Source organism: Mustela putorius, unplaced genomic scaffold (assembly GCF_011764305.1).
Source record: "Mustela putorius furo isolate JIRA1106 unplaced genomic scaffold, ASM1176430v1.1 tig00000129_pilon_pilon_pilon, whole genome shotgun sequence".
Classification (NCBI taxonomy): Eukaryota; Metazoa; Chordata; class Mammalia; order Carnivora; family Mustelidae; genus Mustela; species Mustela putorius.
The window spans coordinates 14,580,662-14,602,037 of NW_025421290.1; the positions used below are offsets into that span (position 1 = coordinate 14,580,662).

Below are 21,376 nucleotides of genomic sequence, written 5' to 3' on the forward strand. Positions count from 1 at the left end.
AAGAAAGTACTAATTTCAAAGGATACATGCAGGGCACCTGGGTGGCTCAGTGGGTTAAAGCCTCTGCCTTCGGCTCAGGTCATGATCTCAGGGTCTTGGGATCGAGCCCTGCATCGGGCTCTCTGCTCGACAGGGAGCCTGCTTCCCCCTCTCTCTCTGCCTGCCTCTCTGCCTACTTGTGATCTGTCTCTGTCAAAGAAATAAATAAAAAAATCTTAAAAAAAAAAAAAGGATACATGCACCCCTGTGTTTATTACAGTATTATTTACAATAGCCAATTTGTGGAAGCAGCCCAAGTGCCCATGGATAGATGAATGGATAAAGAAGAAGCCGCCAGCACACGCACACATGAATGTTACTCAGACATAAAACAGAATGAATCTTGGCATTTGCAACAACATGGATAGGGCAGGAGAGTATAATGCTAAGCAAAGTTAGTCAGAGAAAGACAAATACTATATGATTTCAGTTATATGAGGAATTTAAGAACCAAAACAAATGAACAAAGGAAAGAGAGAGAAACAAAAAAGCAGACTCTTAATTATAGAGAACAAACAGATGGTTACCAGAGAGGAGGTGGATAGGTGATGGTGAAGTAAGTGAAGGGGATTAAGTGTACACTTACCTTCAAGCGGAGAAAGACAACTATCATATGATCTCCCTAATATGAGGAAGTGAAGATGCAACATGGGGGGTTAAGGGGGTAGGAGAAGAATAAATGAAACAAGATGGGATTGGGAGGGAGGCAAACCGTAAGTGACTCTTAATCTCACAAAACAAACTGAGGTTTGCTGGGGGGAGGGGGTTTGGGAGAAATGGTGGTGGGGTTATGGACATTGGGGAGGGTATGTGCTATGGTGAGTGCTGTGAAGTGTGTAAACCTGGCGATTCACAGACCTGTACCCCTGGGGATAAAAATATATGTTTATTTAAAAAAAGTATACTTACCTTGATGAGCACTGGGTAGTATATAGAATTGTTTAATCACTATATTGTACCCCTGAAACTAATATAACATTATATATTAACTTTACTGGAATTAAAATTAAAAAGAAAAAAGGAATGATGGGGAAGTTTTTTTCCCTGCTTTTTTCTGTCGTCATATCTCATAGGGGCATATTGGGTTGCTTGCTTATCTTCAATCAACCATACTGTTAAAGAGGAACCCATTCACTGCTTGGATTAAGCCAGTCAGTGATCACCTCTTGATTTAGGAGTGAGGTCAAACTCATTCACATTGTGTGACTGGGAAATTCATAATTTTATTAGTTTATAATAGGAGAAGGTGTGCCTTGTTAACTGGAGAGGCAAACAAAAGATACCCTTCTCCCCCCATTCCTGCAGCAAGCTAATGTTAGTGTAAGAGTCCAGGTTTTTCATTCTTTGTTGAAAATGATAAATGAATACATAAACTTGACCTTATACTAAGAATATATAACTTTAATTTCTAAGTTTTTTTTAATTGATGTGAAATTCATATTGTGTAACATTAAACATTCTAAAGTGAGCAGTTCAGTGGCATTTTGTACATTTAAAAAGTTGTGCAACCACCACCTCTGTCTACTTCTGAAACGTTTTCATCACTGTAAAAGAAAACCCTGTACCCATAAAGCAGTTACTCCCCATTTTCCTCTCATTCCCAGTATCTGGTAACCAATAATCTGTTTTTCGTCTCTATGGACTTACCTATTCTGGATACTTTATGTAAATGGGATCATATAATAGGCAACCTTTTGTGACTGCCTCTTTTCATGTGGCACAATGGTTTCAAGGTTCATCCAAGTTGTAGCATTTATCAGTACTTCATTCTTTTTTATGGTTGGATAGTTCCATTGTATGTATATACCACAATTTGTTTCTCTGTTCTTATGTTGATGGACATCTGGCTTCTGTCCTCCTTTGTCAGTAGTGCTGCCACAAACATATTTCTGTATGCATTTGTTTGAGTACTTATTTTCAGTCCTTCTGAATATATACCTAGGAGTGGAATTGCTAGGACATATGGTAATTCTATATTAAACTTTTTGAGGAACCATCAAAATGTTTTCCATGGCATCTGAACAATTTTTCGTTCCTACCAGCCATTTATGAGGGTTCCAGTTTCTCCATATCCTCAGCAATGCTTGTTATTGTTATTGTTATTTTCTTTTTTTTTTTCTTCCTTTCTTATTTTTGAATAGCCATCCTAGTGGATATGAAGTGACATTGCATTGTCATTTTAATTTGCATTTCCCTGATGTCTGATGTTGCTCAGCATTTTTTCATGTTTTTGTTGGGCATTCGTTGTATATATCTGTTTTGGAGAAATATTGTTCACATCTTTGTCCATTTTTTAATTGTGTTGTTGAGCTGTAATAGTTCTTTATATGTTCTGAATATTAGACACTTAGCAACTATATGATAAGCAGATATTTTTCCCATTCTGTAGGTTGCCTTTTCACTTTTTTGATAATTTCTTTGATGCACTAAATTTTAAAAAATTTTTAAAAAGATTAAAAAAATATATATTTATTTGACAGACAGATCACAAGTATGCAGAGAGGCAGGTAGAGAGAGAGGAGGAAGCAGGCTCTTCACTGAGCAGAGAGCCCGACGCAGGGCTTGATCCCATGACCCTGAGATCATGACCTGAGCTGAAGGCAGAGGCTTTAACCTACTGAGCTACCCAGCCTCCCCTAAATTTTTAAATTTTAATGAATTCTAGTATATCTTATTTTTTCCTTTTGTTGTTTGTGCATTGGGTGTCGTATCTAAGAATCTATTGCCAAATCCACAGTCAGGAAGACTTTTTTCTAGATTTTCTTCTTAGAATTTTTCTTCCAAGAGTTTGTTATATTTAGGTCATTGGTCCTTTTTATTTTTTTTTATTTTTATTTTTTTAAAAGATTTTATTTATTTATTTGACAGAGAGGATTACAAGTAGGCAGAGAGGCAGGCAGAGAGAGAGAGGAGGAAGCAGGCTCCCTGCTGAGCAGAGAGCCCGATGCGGGACTCTATCCCAGGACCCTGAGATCATGACCTGAGCCGAAGGCAGCGGCTTAACCCACTGAGCCACCCAGGCGCCCCTCATTGGTCCTTTTTAGTTAATTTTTCTAGATAATGTGAGGTAGCAGTCCAATTTCATTCTTTTGCATGTGGATATAACTTTGATTTTTAAAATAATGAAATAATATTTTTAAGGCTGTAAATTTTTTTCAAATATTTCAGTTACATGCTTTGTAAATGTACCATTACAATTTGTAAAATTTATAATTTTTTAATCTGTATAATTAGTTGTAATAGGTTAAGAATATTGCATAAGATAGCATATTACTCACTGGTGTTTTATGTAGAATGAGTAGTGAATTTTGCTTCACCTTAAGAACGTTTCAGAAAGCTATTTTGTATTTTGTTATAAAAATAATACTTCATATTTGAAGATAAAAGGGGCATTGTTAATATATAGATTATCTTTGGAATTAATTTCAAAACAGCAATGAGCAAGTGTGAAGAAATAGGTGGGTTTTTTTTTTTTTTTTTAAAGATTTTATTTATTTATTTGACAGAGATCACAAGTAGGCAGAGAGGCAGGCAGAGAGAGAGAGAGGAGGAAGCAGGCTTTCTGCGGAGCAGACAATCCGACGCGGGGCTCGATCCCAGGACACTGGGATTTTGACCCGAGCCAAAGGCAGAGGCTTTAACCCACTGAGCCACCCAGGTGCCCCAAAATAGGTGGTTTTATCTTAAATTCTCGAAAATAAACAGTGGGTTTTTTTGTTTTGTTTTGTTTTGTTTTTTGCCTAGCTGTGGTATCTTTGAAAGAAACAAATCTTCAAAGTTTTGATAATGTAAACACAGGCATTCACTATAACCTTACTGAGGTTTTCTTCTTCATACTGAGTTCTAACTACTTAGATATTTCCATCCTTAGTTTAGGCCCTTTATGAAAACAAAAAAAAAGTCTTAAATTCTGTTGGCTACATATATTTGAATAATTGGACAAATCACTAAGGTAGCTTTTATTAATGGAGTTAGATAACTTACCCTCTCCTAAAAACTCAAGAATACTTGTTAAAAGTAATGCTTATTTGTATTCAATATTAAAAATTTTTTTTCCAGACAAACCATAAGAGACTCTTTTTTTTTTTTTTAAAGATTTTATTTATTTATTTGACAGACAGAGATCACAAGTAGGCAGAGAGGCAGGCAGAGAGAGAGGAGGAAGCAGGCTCCCTGCTGAGCAGAGAGCCCGATGTGGGACTCGATCCCAGGACCTTGAGATCATGACCTGAGCCAAAGGCAGCGGCTTAACCCACTGAGCCACCCAGGCGCCCCCATAAGAGACACTTAATCTCACAAAACAAACTGAGGGTTGCTGGGGGTAAGGAGGTTGGGAGAGTGGGGTGGGGTTATAGACATTGGGGAGGGTATGTGCTATGGTGAATGCTGTGAAGTGCGTAAACCTGGCGATTCACAGACCTGTATCCCTGGGGCTAATAATACATTATATGTTAATAAAAAAATTAAAAAATTAATAAAAAAAGAAAAAATTTAAAGAAAAGAAAAAAATTTATTTTAGAGGTAATTGTTTTAATTTTACTTTTAACGGTTTTTGAGAAATACTTTCCCCATAAATCCTTGTCATAGAATATGCTCTTGGTGTCAGTGAAAATGGAAGAAATATGTACCAATTTTATAAAAATATGAGAATTCAGGATGTTGAAAATTGCTGGAAATTTAAATGATAAGTGGAGGGGTGCCTGGGTTGGTTAAGTGACTCTTGATTTCAGCTCAGGTCATGATCTCAGGGTTGTGAGATTGAGACTTTCATTGGGCTCTGTGCTGGGCATAGAGCCTGCTGAGATTCTTTCTCCCTCTCTCTCTGTGCCTGCCTCTCCACTGCTAACATGCCCATGTGCATGCACTTTCTCTGTCTCCATCAAAAAAAAGGTAAGTGGAAAATATTATTGTGTCTGCACAGTTTAGGAATTATTTGGTCAGATGGAAAGGACTTGATAAATGTAGAGATACAGCTAACAATTGAGTATTTACTATGTGCCAGACACTGGTTTAAGTTCTTTTATATATAATAACTCATTTCATTAAGTTGATTATTGGGTGGCCATTTGGTTTTTAAAGGCTTAAGTTTTCTCTTTATTAGTGAAATTAAAAATAACTGTCTCTACTATCCAAAAAGTAAAAATCGCTTAGAAATTTAAAATATGATAGGGGTTTCAAAGCAATCTGAGGAATAGGTCTCAAGTTTGTCTGTTATTTTATTAATTGAGTTTCTTTAGTGTTTATTGGATATTTAAAATGATTACTTGAAAATGTTAGTAAATGTTGAACAAACATTGGTGTACTTTGCTTTTCAGAAACAAAAATGTTAACATTATCATTGCTTTATAGACTTAATTTTTTAGAGCAGTTTTACATTTATAAGAATTGAGAATTGAGAAGGCAGTACAGAGATTTCTCATATACCCATTATCAACATCATTTATCAGAAATTATACCTTTTTTTTTTTTAACCAAGGATGCACCTACATTGATACGTCATTATCATCCAGAGTCCATAGTTTACTTTAGGATTCACTCTTTTTTTTTTTTTAAATATGGATTGCTTCAAGAATTTGTGTGTCATCCTTGCATATCTTTCCAGTTTTAGTAGATGTGCTGCTGAATTGAGCACTAGGATTCACTCTTACTGTTGTACATTCTTTGGGTTTGGACAAAAGTATAATGACATATATCCATCACTATAATACCATATAGAGTATTTTTACTGCTGTAAAAATCTTCTGTTCCCCTTTCTCCCCGCTGCCAGCCACAATCCCTGATCTTATTGTCTTGAATTTTGCTTATTTTAGAATGTCATATAGTTGGAATCATATACTGGGTAGGCTTTTCAGATTGACTTTTTTCAGTTAGTAACATGCATTTAAGTCTTTTCATGGTTTGATAGCTCTTTTCTTTCTAGTACTGAATAATATTTTATTATCTGGATATACTACAGTTTATATATCCATTCAGCTACTGAAGGACATCTGGGTAGCTTCCAGGTTTTGGCAATTATGAATAAAGCTGGTAATAACACCATGTGCAATTTTTTGTGTAGACATAAGTTTCTACCTCCTTTGGGGGTAAGTACCAAGGAGCATAGTAGTAGTGAGTGCTGGCCCACTTGTTCCTGTAGGTGGTTGTGTGTTTATGCTTAGGGGCAGCGGAGGGAAAAGGTGCTTGATAGCTCCTTTGTTCCTGGCTGGGGTCTTCCTGTGATCCCTACCTCTCCAGGATACCTCTGAGATGAGTAAATAGCTCTCCCTCCTGTATGCCACTCATTTTTTTTTTTTTTTTTAAGATTTTATTTATTTGACAGAGATCACAAGTAGTCAGAGAGGCAGGCAGACAGAGAGGGGGAAGCAGGCTCCCCGATGAGCAGAGAGCCCGATGCGGGGCTCAATCCCAGGACCCTGAGATCATGACCTGAGTCGTAGGCAGAGGCTTAACCCACTGAGCCACCCAGGCACCCCCATGCCACCCATTTTTCAAACTGCTGATTCTACACCGTATCTCCATGAGCTCTTTGTTGTGCTGTCTTTTTTCAGGGTGGCAACTCAATTTGCTGTTCCCTCTGGTCTGTCCCAGAACCAAGCTTGCTGATTTTTGAAATTTCAGGTTTTAGGTCCCTGTGGTTTTAAGAACTCAGTTGGGGCACCTGGCTGGCTCAGTTGGAAGAACCTGAGACTCCTGATCTTGGGGTCTTGAGTTTGAGGCCCATGTTGGGTATACAGACTACTAAAAGAAATAAATAAAAATAGAAAAGGACATATGAAAGCTGGCTCCTGTTGTTTTCAAAACCAAATATTATGGGACTTTGTCTTCCTGGTGCAGGTTCCCTGATGTGACAGTCTGTTTCTCACTTTTCTTTCTGTGGGTAGCGCCTTCCAACCCCAGATGTCAGCAGTCATTTTGGCTCCCCATCTTTTCTCTGTCCTTCCTATCCTCTTTGCAGTGGCCTCTTCTCTACCTTTAGTTGTGGAGTTTGTTCTGCCAGTCTTAGGGTTGTTTTCTGGATTATTTATGTTGATATGAGTGTAACTTAGTTGTATTCATGGGAAGAGGTGACCTTAGGGTCCTCTTACTCCACCATCTTCCCAGCCTCTGCCTATTGTGGTTCTGAATGAGTATTTTATGTGATTCCATTTTCTCTTCCTTAGCATATCCGTTTTACTTTCTTTTTTTTAAACTTTTGATAGTAGCTGCCCTAGAGTTTGCAATAATACATTTATAGCAATATACACTATACTACTGGACAGTAGTGTGAGAGTCTTGTAATAACAAAATAATACCATTTTCTTTAGATTATTGCTATTGTTCATTACACTTATATATAATCATACATTGACACATATATATGTGTATGCACATAATGTATATATGTAAGCTTACATAATTAAATACGTTGCTGCTGTTTTTATTTTGAACTAAATATTATTTGTTAGATTAAGAATAATGAAGTTACTATTTTACCTTGATTTATTTCTTTTTGAGTGTTCTTCTTTTACTTATATAGATCTGAGTTTCTGGCCCATTATTTTTCTTTCTCTAAAGAACATTTTTTTTTTTAAGATTTTATTTATTTGGCAGACAGAGATCACAAGTAAGCAGAGAGGCAGGCAAAGAGAGAGAGGAGGAAGCAAGCTCCCTGCTGAGCAGAGAGCTTGGTGCAGGGTTCGATCCCAGGACCCTGGGATCATGACCTGAGCCGAAGGCAGAGCCTTTAACTCACGGAGCCACCCAGGCGCCCAAGTTGAATGTAATTCTTATCTTTGTTCTTTTATAAGTGAGGTGTTTTCCCCTCCTCTTTCATCATTTTTTTCTTTATCTCTAATTTTCTGTAATTTGGTAATGATCTGCCTAGAGTTTTTTTGTTTTGGTTTTTTTTTTTTTTTGTTTGTTTTGTTTTTGGTATTTGTCTTCTTTGGTGTTCTCTGAGCTTTTTGGATCTATGGTTTGGTGTCTGTTGTTAATACAGTGGAAATTTTCAGTTGTTTCAAATATTTCTTTGCCTTTCTTCTCCTTGTGGTATTCCAGTTGCACATATCTTACACTTTTTGTAGGTTCTGTAGTCCTTGGATATTCTCTTCGTTCAGTCTTTTTCTCTGGTTTTCAGTTTTCGAGGATTCTGTTCGTATATTTTTTTTGCTCAAGGATTATTTCCTCATCTGTGTCCAGTCTGCTAATAAGGCCATCAAAGTCATTCTGCATCCCTGTTTACATTGCTCACCTGTTCTTGCATCTTGTCTACTTCATTTGTTAGAACCCTTAACATATTAGTTATAGTTCCTTTATGTTTCTAGTTTGATAATTCTAACATCCCTGTCATGTCTGTTCTGAATTTGCTGTGTCTTCCAATTGTGTTTTTTCGCCTTTTGGTATGGCTTTTAAGTTTTTCTTGATAGCTAGATGTGATGTATAGTGTAAAAGGAATTTTTCTAAGTAGGCTTTTAGTAATGTTGTGGTGAGGTATTGTGGGGAGGGCAGTGGTCTATATTCTTGTGATTGGATTTCAGGATTTTAGTGAGCCTATGCTTCAGGACTGTGCAGTTCACAAGTTAGGTGTACTGGATGGCTAGAAATGGCTACCTTCTCACAGTTTAGTTAGGGATAGCATTTTTTACATTTTTGCAAATTCCTTTGTTTAAGGTTAAGAGAAAACAGCTAGATTGTGATATTTGCTTCTGTAGTTATCTATATTGTTACATGTTATTTCTGTTGAAATACATGGAGGTGATACGGCCTCCCATAGAAATATAGTTGGAAAATGGAGGAATCTGTTGATAGCTTTTCAGATAATATTCTTTGGCCTACTTAGGTAAATTTTTATTTAGTTTCTTTGAATCATTGTGAAAGTAAAGGGGATATCTTACTTAGTGTAGGACCTGCTTTTCTGGATATTCGTAGTACTAACCGAATTTGCCCTTAGCTTTCCCAAGGTAGACTTATAGTCATGGTCCCTATAAAGATACTTCCTGGCTTGGTATACTAGCAGTTTGTTTTCTTTAAATTCTTGAAAACTCTGAATGTTCCTGGTGGTCATGTTGTGTTCCTTTACTATTCATATAATTGTTTATCAGGTCTCCCAGTGTACAGTTTTATTTCTGAGGCCCTTCATAAAGTTAGCTAGAGGACTTTCCTTTTAATTTCTAACTGACCTTCACTCTGTTTCGTCAACAGATTTGAAGGGGCATTGAGTCTCTGCAAAACTTGGATCTCAGCATCCAACACTATAACCTCCACACACTTTTTGGCTATTCTAGGTCAAAACTGTTCATCAGTGGCAACAAGAATGGGTTCAGAAGAGTAAAGTCCACATATTTTAGGAAATATACTCTACTCAGGATAGTGCATTTGGAACATTCATTGGCTTGGAGCATTTGGAGTGTGATGTGTTAATGCTAGCTGACCTAGAGTATGCAGTATAATTTGTTGAGCTATTGCTTATTGGCTGAGAGCTTATGATAGTATTCAGAGTATATCTTTATTATAGAGTTTTATTTTTTCTTTCTATTTTGATCACTATATTATGAACCCTTATGCACAAAGTTTGTGTTATTTTCTTTGTATCCTTAATAGAGTGGAAGATACTGGTTTTGGATATATTGAGTTCGAGGTAACTTTTTTCTAAATAAAAAAATGTACCTGTGGGATATCAAAGAGGAGTTGTGCAGTAGGCAGTGTCTAATAGGAACTCAGGAGAGATATTTGGGCTGGAGGTAGACACTGGGGATTGTTACTTAGGTTATTGTAAAAGTTTTGAGTAAGGATAAGATTGAAAGAGAGAATGTGGAATGTGAAGCAGACCATGGTCACTTCTTGCTAGTTAAATGATTGTAAGTCAGTTATTTGACTTTGTAGTGCTCAGTGACCTCACCTGTAGGATAAGGAAAATCATAAAGATCCCTAATACATGTTATCTTTTTAACTTCCTTCATACATTTCCATCCTTTTTCTAGAAAATACATACAGTGTTGTTCAAGAAAGCATTTAAATTTGGGTTAGGAGTTTACGGACACGAGGGCCAAAAGGGAAATTAGATGTATTCCATGGTCCTTGCTGTCTGTGAGGAGGATACAAATCCACTTTTTGCTGTGGGGGGTGGGTGCTCATGTTTTCTTGGCACAGCTATACTAAATCACTAGCTCTTTCCTTTTTCCCTGTATATAGCTCTATTTTTCTGGCTCAAAATGGGCTTAAACATAATATTTGAATTTATGCATTGTATTATTTGCTTTTTAGTTGTAGATTGGCATGCTAAATGGTAATATCCAACAGAAGATCGAATAGTTATGAATTTTGAGTTCAAAGACAGTGGAAAAAAATGGGTTTACATAATTTCTTTCTTTTTAATTTTGAGAGTAAATTTTATTCCCCAAAGTCTATGAGGGGAAATTTATAATGTTTTATAATGTTCTAACACTTGCAGTTCCAGTCCATCCCTTCTATTTTTATGGATGAATTCTTTGTTTGGTATCTTGAAACACTATGTTGCAGTAGTTTTTGTCCTTAAGCTTTGGAGTAGATGGATTATGAATTCCCTTTTACATATAAAGTGATACATACCAATTTAACCTTAGATTACAAAAAAGTTATTTACCGGTCTTAGAAAATTTAGGTAGCATATTTTGAGAGAAAAAATTACCTTAATTAATATGTAGCTCCTACCCTATAGAGTTCAGTACACATGAGTTTATGGAATAATTTATTACAGGGAAAATTTTTTCTTTAACAGAAGTTATTACTTGTTTATATTTCAAGACCATAAACTTCTTTTAATTTAATTCAATTTAATTTAATTTATTTTTTGAGAGAGAGTGCATGCACATGAGGAGGTGGGACTAGGGGGGCTGGCAGAGGGAGAAGGCAAGGAGCCCCATGTGGGGCTCTATCCTAGGACTCTGGGATCATGACCTGAACTGACTCTAAACTAAGTACCCCAAGACACAGACTTCTATTCTGAGTTGTTTCAGGAAGCCAATGAGTAAAAGAAGAATGGAAAGTCCTGATAAAACTACATGACTTCAGAGACAGTCTTTAAATACAAAATGTATAATTACTTACCTTTTTAAAGTCAGCTAATCTATTTTAATAGCTATTGAAATTCTGCATGAAATAATAATTCGTTTTGAGAAAGAAAAGCAAGTAAGTCAGTTAAATATCTTGACAAAGGAATATAAGCAGTTAAATTTTCATATAAGAAAATCTAAAAATACATTGTTTAGAATGAGAAGAAGGTGGGCACCATTCTGGTTTTTTAAAAACAAGAGAAAACCATAATGATATCTTTGAGAGTGGGTAATGACTAAGGATTTTGGCTTTTCCAGCAAATTTTCCTGTGCTCTGGAAAATATCAGATTTTGTATGAAAAACTTTCTTGCACTCTTGGAGGCCAGAGATTGTCCATATGCTGCTGTTTTGGTTGCTCTGTTGCCAGATGCAGTGAATTAGCAATTATTAACTTTTTCTTTTGTAAGTACTTTATAAATATATATTTCATAAATACGTAGAAAAATTGGTCATATAAACTCTAAAAGTAGTATGTTAGTTGTGGTAAGTGAGATAGAGAATGGAATGAAGTAGAGCTTTAAGTTTTTTTCTCTGTGTGCTTGTATATTTGAGCTCAAGAAAATAGTTATTTGTTCTTATAGCAGTTAAATCAGAAAGGGAGAAAGTTGTATAGGAAAATAAATTATTTTAAAAATTCTTAAATACTGTTGAAATCCTTATGATTTAAAGTAGATTTTAAAAAAAGTAAAGATATAGAACTGATTGTGGAAACAAACATATCTAATATAGAGTATAACTTTTAGAAATACCTTAGTGTTCTGTATAACCTTGTTTTTAAAAATTTTTTTTTAAAGATTTTATTTATTTGAGAAAGAGAGAGAGAGAGAGAGAATGAGTGGTGGGGAGAGCAGGGAGAGAGAGGAGAGAAGCGGACTCCTTGCTGAGGGGGAAGCTTGATCCCAGGACCCGGAGGTCATGACCTCAGCTTAACTGACTGAGCCACCCAGGTACCCCTGTATTGTCTTGTTAAATGAATTATCAACTGAGTCTACTCTCCAAGACCTTGAAATATAGAATACTATTTGTGGTTTGATATTTTTGAGTATTTTTGGTGGCTCCCTGCTTATAAATATCTTTAATCAGCGTAGTTTTATTTATTTATTTTTAAAAAGATTTATTTATTTATTTTGAAGAGACAGCAGGAGTGGAAGGAACAGAGGGAGAGGAGAGAGAGAATCCCAAGCTGACTCTGGCTCAGTACACAGCCCAGCCTGGGGCTCAATCCCGTGACCTTGAGATCATGACCTGACTTGAAACAGTCAGAGGTCCATGCAGGCATTTCTAGTCAGTGTAGTTTTAAAGTATGCTCATTTTCAACTTCTATAGTTAGATTTCACTTTCTCTAACAACAAAGATTAGGGGAAATGCACCATTCCCAATCTTCTGAATCCTGAAGTGAATTTTCTGGGGTTTTGTTGATCTTGATAATGACAACTGTGATCTGTGTTCTCTTAGGATTTTTTTTTTCCCTTTCTAATATTTGGTGGCACTGTTAAGATAGAAACATGCAAAGGTAAATGTTATTATTTTACTAATAGCCAACCTTAAAAATTCTTATTTCCTTGTGTCCCCTTATTCATTAGATTTTCTCTTTTCACCTCTTACATTCATTTTTAAAGTATGTATAGTTTTTTCAGTACTTATTATCTGTCAGGCACTGGGGATAGAGAACAGATAGGCCAGATTCCTGCTCTCATGCAGTGTAAATACATCCTCCATCTTCATAAAGGTTACAGAAAATCAGCACATAAATAAATAATTTCAGGGCACCTGGGTGGCTCAGTTGGTTAAGCATCTGTCTTTGGCTCAGGTCATGATCCTGGCTGGGGTCCTGGGATCAAGTTCCCTGTTGGGCTCACTGCTCTGTGGAAAGCCTGCTTCTCCCTCAGTACCTCTCTCTGTTTCTCATGAACGAATGAATGAATGAATGAGTGAATGAATAAATAGAATCTTAACAAAAAATTCAAACAATGCTAAGAAAACAGTGATTAGGACTCTTGTAGCCCTCTTGTGTGGAATTGGGCAAGATTACAACTAGAGGACTGTATATCAAAATGTTTAAATATTAGTTAAGAATTAAGCTACACCCTTGGCATAGTCTTGAGTTCCCATGCTGTCCACTTAACTTCCTAGGGCTGCAGCCTCAAGACCCAGAGGCTGAAGGAACTGTTATTTTCTTTTAACCAGGCTTTCTACTTTTTAGTCTGATTAGTAGCATGGATATTTTGGGACAGGGCAAGGATGGTTGAGTGGTGTGGACCCATCAAAAACAGTGTGAACTGATCCTGTCAGATCCCTAGGAATCCAGTATAAGAAGCTAGCCTCTCTAGGTCCTTGTTTTTCCAACTTAAGACTTCAGGAAATTCTATACTCTTTGCCAAATTGTACTTCCCAAGAAGAAAGGAGGGAATGCAGTTCTTCTGGTGGATTTGGGGCAGCCAACTTTTACTGATTAAAACTTTCATAAGGGACCATTCCTTCTAGGATTTCTCAGAGCAGAGCAGTGGTGATTTTTTCCCTTTATCCATAGATACTGGGGTACCATAAGTTTCTTCTCTTTGGCCTGGGGTAGAGCAGGGGTAGAGAAGCCCTCTTTCAGCTTGCACTTCTCCCTTGCAATTCCTCTTTGTTCAGTTGCTTACTGTACTTTCCAAAAAAACCCCCAAAAAACTTCAAGACAAAAAAACAACTTCCTTATAAGGCTGAAAGAGAAAAAAAAGTCTTTGTTTTAGTGATTGTAGTCTGCCGAGGGCTTTAAAGTGTAACCTTTCTTTGGTGGAGGTCTTTGGTAGAGGCCTTTCTTGCCTAGATCTAAGAGTGTTGCTGGACTGAGAATGGAGGTGACCACAGACCATTCTTTTACATGCCTCTTTGACTTTTCCCTATCCTGCTACCTCTGAATCTGCCTAGCCCTCAACTCAGTTGTTTTAATTCGCAAATTTGTTTAATTTGTAAAATGGAACTGGCATCATTTGGATACCTGGATTTAAAAACTAAGCTCCAAATGTAAATAAATACTATCTAAAAGTTCTTTTTTGTGTGAGAGTTTTATGTAGCAATGATTAATTTTCCTGTCTCTGCTCCCCTGCTAGAAAAACACACCCAAACAAAAAACCACCAAAACAACAAAAATGGTAAAGTATATACAAAATTGTTCTGGATTTGAGTATTGGCTTAAAGGTTACCTTGTATTTTCTCCTTACAGATGTGAAAGTTGTGTGGATTTACTGTTTATGAGAGGAGCTGGAAACTGTCCTGAATGTGGCACTCCACTTAGAAAGAGCAACTTCAGGGTACAACTCTTTGAAGATCCTACTGTGGACAAGGAGGTTGAGATTCGGAAAAAAGTCCTAAAAATGTAATTGTTATTGTTTGACTGATTCAATATACAAAGAGGACTTTAAGAATTATTTCAATAATTGCTGTAATTATTTACTGATAGAAATATGGAAATATGGACAGTTAGGCAAGTGAATAATTTATAAGTTCATCTATGCATTTGTTCAACAGAAATTTATTAAGTACTTAGATAATATCTAGCCTTGGTTAGAGAAGAGTAGATCATTTTGATTGATAGCTTTACAATTTGTTTATTTACTGTTTGTTTTTTAATTTAGTTAAATACATATTGAGTACTTTCTGTGTGCAAACGCTGTGTTATGCATATTAGTCACTAGGTACAAAATGAGTAAAATAGCTATGAACCTTGCCCTCATAAGGCTTTCAGTATAGTAGTATAGGATTGCACGGAGATAGATAATAAAGCAGGCAAACTAAACAACTGTGTGTTTATAAATTGAGAAGAATATTATAAAGTTAGTGACTGAGTGTTGGTTGGGTCACTGATACGAGGTAGGGCCTCTGGAGGTATTTAAGTTGAGATTTGAAGTCTGTTAGAGAAAATAATGTTACTGGGGTGCCTGGGTGGCTCAGTGGGTTAAGCCTCTGCCTTTGGCTCAGGTCATGATCTGCTTGTCAGGGAGTCTGCTTCCTCCTCTCTCTCTGCCTGCCTCTCTGCCTACTTGTGATCTCTCTGTCAAATAAGTGAATAAAATCTTAAAAAAAAAGAAAATAATATTACCTATAATTTGTTTTCATATGTATCTCTGTATATGTACATAATATATTTACCTATAATTTGTTTTCATATATGTGTGTTTCATATATGTGTGTATGTACATAATATATTCTTTATAGTATCTTTTTCATTTATAATTTAGTTTTTACTCTTTTTTAAAGATTTTATTGTTTATTTGAGAGAGAATAAGAGAGCATACAAGCAGGGAGAGGGGCAGGGGGAAAGGGAGAGGGACAGACTCCCCACTGAGCAGGGAGCCAGATGCAGGGCTTTATCCCAAGATCGCAGGATCACAACCTGATTTGCTTAACTGACTGAGCCACGCAGATGCCCCTAGTTTTTACTCTTTGTGAATAGTTTTGGGTTTTATTTGATCTGTCCTTTTATTGAAAGTCACCTTATTGTTTTTGACGTTTAATGAATTAATATATAAATTTAATGTATTATTATATTTTTGGTGGTATATGTCTCAACTTAGGTCACCAATGTTTTAAAGATTTGTTTAATTATTTTGGAGAGAAAGTGAAAGAGTGCTAGCAGAAGTGGGAGGGACAGAGGGAGAGAGAGAATCTCATGTAGACTCTGTGCTCAGCGAGAAGTTTGATGTGGGGCTTGATCTCACAACCCTGAGATTGTGATCTGAACCAAAAGCAAGAATTGGACCCCCAACCAACTACACCACCCACGTGCCCTGTAGGTCGCCAGTGTTTTAGCAGCATCTTTCTAGGTATTTAACATGTGTTACTTTATCGATGTTCCAGGCTGCTCTTTTATTATATGTATTGCTTCTGGGAAATAGTCTCTTTTGTTTTTTATTTCTTTCTTAAAGATTTTATTTATTTATTTGAGAGAGAGCGAGAGCATGAGAGAGAGCTAAGAGAAAGAAAGAGAAAGCACAAGCAGGAGGTAGGGTAGAGGGAGAAACAGACTCCCCGCCCAGCAAGGAGCCCGATGTGGGACTCCGTTGCAGGTCCTGGGATCATGACCTGAGCTGAAGGCAGGTGCTTAATCAACTGAGCCACCCAGGTGCCCTAGATAGTCTCTTTTATATTTATTTATTTTTATTGAGCCCTTGTCATTTTCTTATTCTTCACAAGGATATTACAGTATTTACAGAATTTCCTGATCTGGTATTCTTCAGACCATTATTGTCATGAAAAATAGGAAGGTATTTTTTTGAATTAATTTTTAGGTTTCTGAAAATTAGCAAATCTATTTATAAGAAGTAAATTGGGCCCCTAATTTCTTTTTCTTTCTTTTCCCTAAGTTTTAGAAGGATTTAACATATTTTATCATCCTTTCTTGATTCTGTTCCTTCTCTATAATTGTAAGAATTTAAGAACAACATTCTTGGTCTGGTTACAAACATGGTGTCAGGAAAACAGTGTTTTACACAGTAAGCAATATTCTTTTCTATATGTCATGAATAAAATATGTGAAAAGAAACCAATTAGATAATATTGAAAGCAAGAGATATGTAATATGTTGAATTTTTTTCTTCTATTGAAGATACAATAAAAGAGAAGAAGACTTTCCTAGTCTAAGAGAATATAATGATTTCCTGGAAGAAGTGGAAGAAATTGGTATGTTTTTTGATGCTTGTGTTTTTGATATGATACCCTGTATGCTTTTATCTTTTACATGCCTAAAAGATAAACATCTCACACAAAATCTCTAATAAGTTTTGTTGTGATAGCTGATGTTTTACCTCTTTACTTTCTGTTGTACTTAATCATGTTTGTTAAATTGAAGCCATACTTAAGTAATAAATGTTTTGTTTCAGGAAAAATAGTATCACTTTTATTCCCCCGAGATTTTATTTATTTATTTGAGAGAGACAGAGCACAAGTGGGGGAGTGGGAGAGAGAGAGGGAGAGGCAGGTTCCCTGCTGAGCAGAGAGCCTGACTTGGGGCTCGATCCCAGGACCCCGGGATCATGACCTGAACCAAAGGAAGACACTTAACCAACTGAGCCACCCAGGTGCTGCAATAGTATCAGCTAATAGATGAGAAGAAAGGCTGTATTTGTATATATCATCTATATGTTCAGGAGGTATTAGAGTAAACACAAAGAAAAAGTACACAGATTTTTTAAAAATAGGATTTCTGTTAACTGTGTATGATGACTAAAGCCACATGGTTTTTTTTTTCATTTATGTCTCTGTGCATACAGTAGTTTGAAAATAGTTAGAAGCAGTTGACTATTGAGTGGCATTTTTAAATTAGTATTGTTCTAGAATCAGAGGCTAGAGTAATCTTAGCGTCTTTTCTTTCTTTTGTGATTAGTGGAAGGATACATTCATCAAAAGAAAGAATTATTTTTGCTTTCTTTTTTTTTCTTTAAAGATTTTATTCATTTATTTGACAGAGAGAGACTCAGTGAAAGAGGGAGCACAACAGGGGGAGTGGGTGGGGGAGAAGCAGGCTTTCCGCAGAGCAGGGAGCCTAATGTTGGGCTTGATCTCAGGACCCCGGGATCATGACCTGAGCTGAAGGCAGATGCTTAACGACTGAGCCACCCAGGTGCCCCTATTTTCACTTTCTTATTTAAGATTTCACAGATGTTAAAAAGCCTGGAAGTTGTTATACATCAATTAAAAAAATTAATTTTTTTTATAGCTGCCGTAATTATTATTACTTAATACAGGTATGGAAATGAAACAGAAATTACAGATTGTGGAAATAAGAATGAGACTTAGAGAATTAAACAAATCATCTTTTTTCTTCTTCTCTCAACCTGGTAACTGAGCTGTCTTTATGTTGTTTCATATTTAAGATATGAATATAACAGATTGATTGTTCATTAGAAGATTTATATAGAGAAATGGAGTATTCTGATGCCTTTAACTTCTTTACTAACAGAAAAATCCAGAGAATATTTTATTTCAACTGTTATGGAAACTTTTCTAAAATATCTAAGTTCATTTGTTATGTCATAGCAAATAGCATGTACAGAATATAACTTAACCTTTTTGTGGAATCTTTTAGTGCCTTGGAGCCATTGTTTTTTCATTCTAATTGTATTGATTGCACTTCATTTGTAATCTTACCAATCCAACCATCAGGGGCTTGGATTTTAGTTGAAAAAGAGGTAGAATGGTAGAGTTGGGAGTGCTAAGGCAAAGTAGAAAAGTTATGATCTCAACTGAGAAGATAAACTGAAAGAATTCTGTGAGAACTGGGCAAGTGTAGAATTCTGGCTGTATGTAGATATTAAGTATAGGACAGGCACCTGGATAGTAGCAGGAAGAAATCCAGCTCGCATTTATTATAAAGGCAATGTGATTCATTAAGAGTCTGGTCAAGCAACAAAGAGAAAGGAGATTATAGATGTCACAGAGCAAGGTGTACTACATGGTTACAAGTCCAAGCAGGCAGGTAGGATGGTTACTCTAAAGAAATCAATGGACAAAGAAGGTGGGGAAGGGAGGCGGGGATCTTGATTCTAGAGTAAGGTTCTGGTTGAGCCATTATTTTTAAACATACATATTTTTCTATGGGTTGAATTAGTTGGAAGGTATGAACAACTGGGGACCCATAGGTAAGACCATGTTTATGTCCAGAAGCAGGAGCCAGGATTGACTGGCTATTACAGCTGTACCATATGTAATTCTTCCCTTAGCAGAGGAGAAAATTGTCTCGGAGCATTTAATTTGAATGTGATTCTGCTATCACGTATATTCATGAAGGACTGTCTTCAGTTGCAGTTATGTTGAAGCTTTCTTAACCTGCCTCCACTGAATTGACGTATTGGGGTAACTGACATTTCCCAGTCCTTCCATAAAATACACTGATTGAAGCCCAAAACATAAGAATACACGATGAACCTCGTTCATTAGTAGAGGTCTTCAGTTCACCTCTGTACTTCTCTTCAGTTCATTTGAATACTGAAAGTTGTTTGTGTTGGTAACCAGGCCTTATTTATTTATACTTGTAATTAGGTAATTTAATTAAGTAGTTTATATGGTTGGTGGAGAAAAGTACACAAGTGAAGGTTCCTGCTTTAGAAAATGGAAAATGAACAATATAGATGACAAGTATGGTTTATATAAGAAAGATGCAGTTAAAGATACTAACTAGACATTGGCTGTATGTCATTAAGTTAGAGAGGGACTGTATACTTACTTATATATGTTAAGTTAAAGTATTTAAGGAGTGTGTATGTGTGTTGCCCTCCCTTAACAGACTTTTGTAAGTAATCAGCTACTAATTTTTTTTTTAAAGATTTTATTTATTTATTTATTTGACAGAGAGAGAGAGAGGGAGAGAGAGAGAGAGACAGTGAGAGAGGGAACACAAGCAAGGGAAGCAGGAGATGGAGAAGCAGGCTTCCCACCAAGCAGGAAGCCTGATGTAGGGCCTGATCCCAGGACCCTGGGATCATTACCTGAGCCGAAGGCAGACATTTAACAATTGAGCCACCCAGGTGTCCCAGCTACTAATCTTGATCCTGCTGGATAAAGAGCCATTCTGATTGTATTTGAAGATATTGATGAAGTTTGGGGTCTAGCCTCTTGGACTTAGACTTTATTTTCTGAACTTCAGCAAATATTGTTCTATGTGAACTACTTTACTTGCAGGGCAGACTCTAAAGAGGAAAAATAATTATGTAAACTAATAACTATAATATAATGTGAAAGTAGTATAGGCATTTATAAAGTGTTATGGGAATACTGATAACATTTCAACATTGGGAAATAGAAGTATAGTTTGATCAGAGAAGAGGTCGTATTTGAATTTGACCTTAAAAGATGGAATAGGAGTTTACCAGGTGGGAAGAGGATGGAAGAACATTTTTAGCAAAAGACAAAATTACAGAGATAGAGGGTATTGAATATATTAGAGAATGAGCAAGTAATGTTATAAGTCACTAGAACATGGGGAATGACTAGAAATGAGGCTTGAGAAACAGACTAGATCTGAGTTAATGAGAGCTTTGCAAGCTGAGCTGTCAGGGTAAGATTTTATTCCATGGTCAATAGTGAGTCAGCAGGATAGTGTGGTAGTGATGTGGATTATTGACAGGTGAGCTTTGAGTTTGGGAAACATTTTTAAGGGACCATTACAGCAATTTGGATAAATAATGAGAGCTAACTTTAGTCACAGGGATATAATGAGAGTAGGGTGTAGAGGGGTAGAGTAGATAAAGGGGATGTTTTAGAATATTCAAGGACTAATTTGATATAGGTGGTGAGGTAGAGCAGGCAGGGATGAGTTAAAATTGATGATCTTACACAGTAGTATAGTATTAATCAAGAAGATAAAAGCTGGAGAACAGGCAGTATTTTTTATTGTTTTGTTGGGTGGAGAGTAAAGCAATGATGGAAAGACTAGTTTTAGCACTTTTAAGTTTTGTTAGGGTGTGGCCGCACCACTGCGTTGTGTGTATTTGTTTTTAATTGTTATGGTATAAATAAAACTTCCTTTTAAAATCTTGTTTCAGTAGCTGTCTGCTTTGTGTTTTATTCATGATTTCAAAGATGATTATTTCAATGTCCATTATATCTGTATTGGCTATCTCTGTTAATCAGAAGTATAAAATGTTAATTTAATGGGCACCTGCTAAGTGCCAGACTATGCTGTATTCATATTATCTCGCATAATTTTCACAACTCTGAGAGGGGCACTTTTATTCCTTATTTTGCATATGGAGAAGAGATAAAGGGAGCTTAGATTACATTGCTAGTAAATAATGGAGCCAAATTTTGAACATAGGTTTTTCTGACTCTCAGAGCCTATGAAGGTGCTTGCTAGTCTCAGAGTAGTTACTATTCCATGTCTAAAACATGGGATGGTAATTGGGGAAACAGTAGGAGATGAAAGAAGAAGAAGTAGATTGGGGCCATATTTTGAAGGACCTTAAAGAAGATTGAACTCAGTTATAAAGGTCGAAGGGTTCTATTGAAGATGCTTAGGCCTAGAGTGAGAGGAATAGAGTTGATAGAGAGGCTAAGGAGTCAGTGTTTGAGGATTTAGAAGTTGGGGATTGGTCATTTGGTTAAATAAATTTCATTTTGAATCCTTATAATGTCACAAATATAAAAATTTTAAGATATTGTAATTTTGAATAATGGCATAAAAATTATAATAGAAGGGGCACACATGAAGATGAACTTTCTTACAGCATTAACAATAAGCTCCTTTCTATGGTTATGACAATCTAAACATAAAAATTCTTGTTTCCTTTTG

General features: G+C 36.2%; 1 protein-coding gene across 2 annotated transcripts in view; it reads left to right on the forward strand.

The window, feature by feature from the left end:
• The window catches only part of MNAT1 (MNAT1 component of CDK activating kinase), a 205,730-nt gene that overhangs the window by 45,190 nt on the left and 139,164 nt on the right, over positions 1 to 21,376 (forward strand). For both annotated transcript variants that reach the window (XM_045070215.1, XM_004738880.3), the window contains exons 2-3: positions 14,315 to 14,467; positions 16,697 to 16,770. In XM_045070215.1, the coding sequence (XP_044926150.1) occupies positions 14,315 to 14,467; positions 16,697 to 16,770 (227 nt within the window). The remainder of the gene's footprint in view (positions 1 to 14,314; positions 14,468 to 16,696; positions 16,771 to 21,376) is intronic.